The 3,734-nt window shown below is 36.6% G+C and overlaps 1 protein-coding gene across 1 annotated transcript in view; it reads right to left on the bottom strand.

Moving 5' to 3' along the window:
- Nucleotides 1-3,734, bottom strand: part of GOLGA4 (golgin A4) — a 109,103-nt gene that overhangs the window by 27,435 nt on the left and 77,934 nt on the right. The window contains 1 exon segment of the mRNA XM_012645110.1: nt 966-1,079. Within this exon segment, the coding sequence (XP_012500564.1) occupies nt 966-1,079 (114 nt within the window).

Here is a 3,734-nt window from a genome sequence, read left to right as displayed (position 1 = left end):
AACTGAGATATACCTACCACGTGGTACAGCGTAGCAAACCTCTTTATAAAGGCCCCTTCTCTGCACTTTGGGAAGGTGACCGTGTAATTGGTTGTCTAAAAAATTGTTATCTGGTAATGGACATTCCATAACGAAGCCTCTCAAGGATAAGGTCATGAACAGTGTCTACTCACTTTCCCATTACTTCATGACTACGCTATGAAAAAGACCATCCTGAATGAGCGAGAACATTTTAGGAAGTGGAACAACACACTATCAGCCTTTGCAAATTGGGGCCCACATGTCCTGTGGGTGTGCACTTGTTGGGGTGCACATGGGACAGGAAGCCACAGGGTAAACATGGTCTATCTTTCATAGTGTTAATTTTACTTAAAGATTGGGATTATTTTTTTTAAATGCCTAAGATATGCAGGGCCAGTTCTCTTTGAATTCAGTCCAATTTTCCAAAATCATCCCATTGTATTCGCATCTGATCCACTAACCAAGAAGAAAGATAGAAATTGCTTTTCTTAAAAGTACATAACTAAAAATATCATTTTTATGTGACTGCAACTAAGGATACATTACAGAGTAAAATATAAAATTTATACGACTTTTTAGCACAAAATTGTTCATATCTAAAAATATCATACTTGCTATGCACCATTTCTGGCTATGCCCCAGGTCTGTATTTTCCACTTTTCTCTGCTTTCCTTTCCATGGAAAAGACCAAGAAGCACTAGGTTTTTAAGTCTGGTAGATTGGGTTTATATTCCCAGTGCAACATTTATTCTGTAAGCTTAAACATTTTATTTAACCTCTTTGAACCTCAGTTTCACTATCTATAAAATGGAGGCAAGAATCTCTCTCAAAAGGTTTTTGCTAGGATTAAATGAGATAAATATGTATGCGTGTTAGCAAACATGTCAAATCATGGAAATGACAATGTTCTCAAGAAACACGTAGCAAACTCAAATTCCTCTCACATGATCATTGCCAGGGTTCTCCTCCTGCTGTAGCTTTTCCTGATATTTCTTCTGCAGCTCCTCAAGTTCAGTCTGCAGGTCCATTACTTTTGCAGTCATTTCTTCTTCACGAGCCTTTCGAATAAAATAATAACATGTCAATAAACATACCGAAAGAACACTGTAGAGAGGCAACATGGCATAGAGAAAACCACCTCTATAGGAGAAATAAACACTAAGTTTTTGAGACACACCCTATTGTTTTTATTTTAATTCATTACTCTGCTCAAAACGCTTTCCTTCATGCCCCACTTTTAACTCCAAGTCCTTTTCAATGCTGCTCATTATTCCTAGATGTCCTCTTTTCCACCCTCACTCCCTTTGTCTTCACCCTGAAAAGCTCATCAAGCTGTTTCTTTCCCCTTAAACTAGGGTTCCCAGCTTCAAGCAACAATTAGGTGTATAACACAATTGGGACAAAACTACAATACAAATCCTGAGTTTTAAGACTTCAGCTTTTTCTATTACCAGAATTTGATTTCTAGAAAATATTCATTAATATTTTCTGGCAACGTACTGGTCACAAGATGTTGTGGAGTCTGGTTTTTTGCCCCCTTTGGATAGGTGGCATAAATTAATAGATGGTCCTTTGTCCTAGTTCTGCAAACCTGTATATCTATATATCTGCCCCCAAACCACATCAGCAGTTGTTTGGGGTAAAATGTTCAACTAAAATGTATTTTTGAAAAAAAAATAGTTACTGTCTAATGTGTTGGTAACCAATGTAATCAATCTCCCTTTGCCCCAAACTTTGCAAAAAACAGACAAGGCTGAACTAGAAAAAGCAATATGTAACTTATCGGTCCAATGATGCTACTTATAAAATCTGGCATACAAATTGCCCTCTCTTCTGTTTTGACCACTCTGGTAAAAGGCTGTTGTCCATTCTTACATCCCTTCATTTCTCTTGGTAATTACTACAATTTATTATACAGAGCAATCCAGACTTCTCTTCACTCTTATAAATCTTGCAATAACCTCCATGCTAAAAGAACATTTGGAATATTGATCTGATTTTGAGTAATGAAGACAAGTGTTTGCTGAGTAAGAGACTTAACAGGAAAAACAACCATAAACAGCTATCTGATTTTAACAGATACTGAGTTGACAAAAACAAGAAACATCATTCTCAAAAACAAATAAAACCAGACTGTTAAGCCCCATAGCACAAAATAAAGCAATGAACCAGAGGATACTTGGAAAATTTAATTTTAAATACTACTTGACATGAAACTTTCTTAAGACTAATTGAAAAAAAAAAAAAAAAAAACAAACCCCTTCTCTCAACACAAGCAGAGATCTCAGTAACTAGCCTCCTTAGATGTCTGTCCATGGAGGAATACATTAACCTGGCCTCTATCTCTAAAACACCATCAACCAGAAATTGTTGTAAAAATATCCCCTCCCTCGGTCTGTTTTTATTCTATCATGGCATTGCTTGTGTGGCTATCTGTGTCAATGTGGTTTAGCCTTGTTCAAAGGGATCACCTCTATGGCTACTTATTTAGTTAGGCCCAGATTTTAATATGACAATTAGCTATGTCTGACGTTTCCTTTAACAACAATGTGATATATCAATCTAAAGCAAGTCCTCTAAGAATTAGAAAATACCTGATGTGTTATTTCTAATTTAAGAAATAGTTCTGTAATATCCTTTGTGAAAGCTTTCTAGTCTTCTTTCTAAAAAAGTATTGCTGCTTTGAAGTAAAAACAGTGAGAAAAACCAGTTAAATTGAATCTTTATGCATACACATGGAGATCATGTTTTAAAGACAGTTATTAATGCCAAAGCCAAATCACTCAGATACAGTCAATGTTAAAAATAAACCTGTTTTGTATCTAATGTAGCTTTAGGAGCTACTCTCCCAATGAGACTACTCTGAGGTTAGCACTAGGCTATTAGGTAAGCTCCCTTATGAGTGCCCAACTCCTCTTTTGAGATGTCACCATGCCCTCTTCCCAAATGAATTCTTCCCTGCCTACCAGGTGTCAGCTTCAAAGTTACCAAGTGTCTAGTATGTGCCAGGTCCTGGGCTAGGTTCTCAAGACTAGAGACGAACAACAAAATCTCTGCCCACAAAATGCTTACAGTCTAAGGGAGAGGACAGATTCATTAATACATTCCTACACACTTATGTTTGTATGACAAAAATTACACATTACAAGTGAAGTAACAAATATAGATGAGTAAGAAGCAATAAATGAGGAACATAGATGTAATCAATTATATTTAAGGAGTTTCAAAAAAATAGGTGAGAAATCTATGATGTAGAAAAGTATATCCAAAAAGCTACCTTTTGAGTAGGAAAGGGAAAAAATAAGAATATGTTTCATTTTTCTTTCTGCTTGCATAAGGAAACACTGGAATATTACACAAGAAACTAATGGCTGCCTGTGGAGGGAGTAGGGGGAGAGGAGGCAGAACACAGAATAGGTACGACATTCGTTATACATGCATACAATTCTCAAAGTATACTTTTTAATATTATTTTGATCTTTAAGCCATGTGAATACATTTGATTCAAAATTTTTCTCTGAATATAGACCAGGCATGATGGCTCATGCCTATGATCCCAGCACTTTGGGAGACCAAAGCAGGAAGACTGCTTGAGCCCAGGATTTCAAGACCAGCCTGAGCAACATAACAAGACCCTGTCTCTATAAAAATTTAAAAATTAGCCGGGCATGGTGGCATGTACCTGTAGTCCTAGCTACTTGGGAGGCTGAGGT

This window comes from Propithecus coquereli, unplaced genomic scaffold (assembly GCF_000956105.1).
Source record: "Propithecus coquereli isolate 6110/MARCELLA unplaced genomic scaffold, Pcoq_1.0 Scaffold1, whole genome shotgun sequence".
NCBI lineage: Eukaryota > Metazoa > Chordata > Mammalia > Primates > Indriidae > Propithecus > Propithecus coquereli.
This window is presented reverse-complemented; position numbering and strand designations above follow the sequence as displayed.